Source organism: Haliaeetus leucocephalus, unplaced genomic scaffold (assembly GCF_000737465.1).
Source record: "Haliaeetus leucocephalus isolate CR32 unplaced genomic scaffold, Haliaeetus_leucocephalus-4.0 Scaffold687, whole genome shotgun sequence".
Lineage (NCBI taxonomy): Eukaryota > Metazoa > Chordata > Aves > Accipitriformes > Accipitridae > Haliaeetus > Haliaeetus leucocephalus.
In genome coordinates this window covers 3,146,249-3,147,627 of record NW_010973123.1, presented here as the reverse complement: position 1 = coordinate 3,147,627, position 1,379 = coordinate 3,146,249, and the positions used below count along the sequence as shown (strand labels likewise).

Genomic DNA, 1,379 nt, shown 5'->3' with positions numbered 1-1,379 from the left:
CTAAATACACTACGCTGGAACGACCATAGGTAAATCCTTCCAGAAGGACACAGTTGAGACGGGATGGCTTCAACCACGTTTTCCCAATCGACAAAAAGAAGGAAAGGAAAACCCATTGCTGCAGGAAAACCCAGCTAGAAAGGAGCCCATAGCCTTGCAAATTGGCTCAGGAGGCTTTGGGTGGAGGATTGCTCAGGGACGAGATGTGTGGCTCCAAAATTACATTGCTTGGGGAAAAGCCAAGAATGACCCTTCAGAATCTGAGCAGATATGAAGGCAGCACTTGGGAAAAGAAAGGGAAGGGGAAGGGAAAAGGGAAAGGGAAGGAGAAAGGGAAGGAGAAGGCAGCTGGAGGGAGGTGGGGATGGAAGGAGGAAGGCACCGGCATGCCACCATGGTATGGGTGATGGCTGAAGCACATCCGTGTCACCCCACCACCTGGTTGTGCTCCTCTCTGTATTTTTAGAAGGTCTTGGTGGCAAACAGGGGTGGTAAATAATAGCCAGAGTCTCTCAGCCCACGTGTTCCTGATGATTTTAGCAACTTCCAGCCTCGTCACAGTTTTCTCTCCATTAATTTCCAGTGACTCTCCTTTCCTGAGCATCCTCCTCTCCTCACTTCCCAGGAGAAGGTGTCCCGATGGCTCCATGCAGCAAGGACCCAGGCTCTTCAACTTCAAAAAATAATAATAATAATACAAGATCCCAGCTGCTTTCAAGCCAAGGCACTTTGTTTCAGTCCCAGCCCTAACAGTATTGCTGCACATGGGAACTCCTTATGCATTATTTTTTAAAGCTCCATTTTCTAAGGAGCAATTCTGGGGCCACTTCCAATATTAAAAGCAATAGGCTCGTTTCTCTTCTGGACTATTCCTTCCCAGGAATTAAAAAGGAGCCGCTGGCAGTATTGTGACAACTCCCAGGCCGAAGGGAAAAGTCTTTTCTAAGAAAAATAATCCAAGTAAATCACCTTTCAAGAAACAACTGAGCACATATTGCTTACTTAGCCCAGATGCTGCAAGGTCTGTGCTGGCGGCTGGCCCACCATGTATGCACGTACCTCTCTCTCTCTGCAATATATTTTCTTTTTGATCACCCACTTTTTATACCATTCATCAAAACTGCCACAGGGGTGGGATGCCGGTTTGGCTGGGCACCCCAAATCCCTGTGCCTCCCCCACGCTGCATCCCCAGGGCCACGGTGGTGCCTCCGCGGCCTTTCTTGCTGCACCCCCTCCCCTGGTGCACCCTCTCCCCGGTGCCCCCGTCTCCCTGCTCCCTCTACCCTAGCGTACTCTCTCCCCAGTGCACCCCTCACCCTAGCTCACCCTCTCCCCGGTGGACCCCAACTCCCCCCTGCACCCCCTCCCCTAACGCACA

At 51.1% G+C, this 1,379-nt stretch overlaps 1 protein-coding gene across 1 annotated transcript in view; it reads left to right on the top strand.

Annotated features, from left to right (window-relative positions):
* Nucleotides 1-386: 386 nt before the first annotated feature.
* Nucleotides 387-1,379, top strand: part of MCU (mitochondrial calcium uniporter) — a 95,389-nt gene continuing 94,396 nt past the window's right edge. The window contains exon 1 of the mRNA XM_010580003.1: nucleotides 387-397. Coding sequence (XP_010578305.1) covers nucleotides 387-397 — 11 coding nt within the window. The remainder of the gene's footprint in view (nucleotides 398-1,379) is intronic.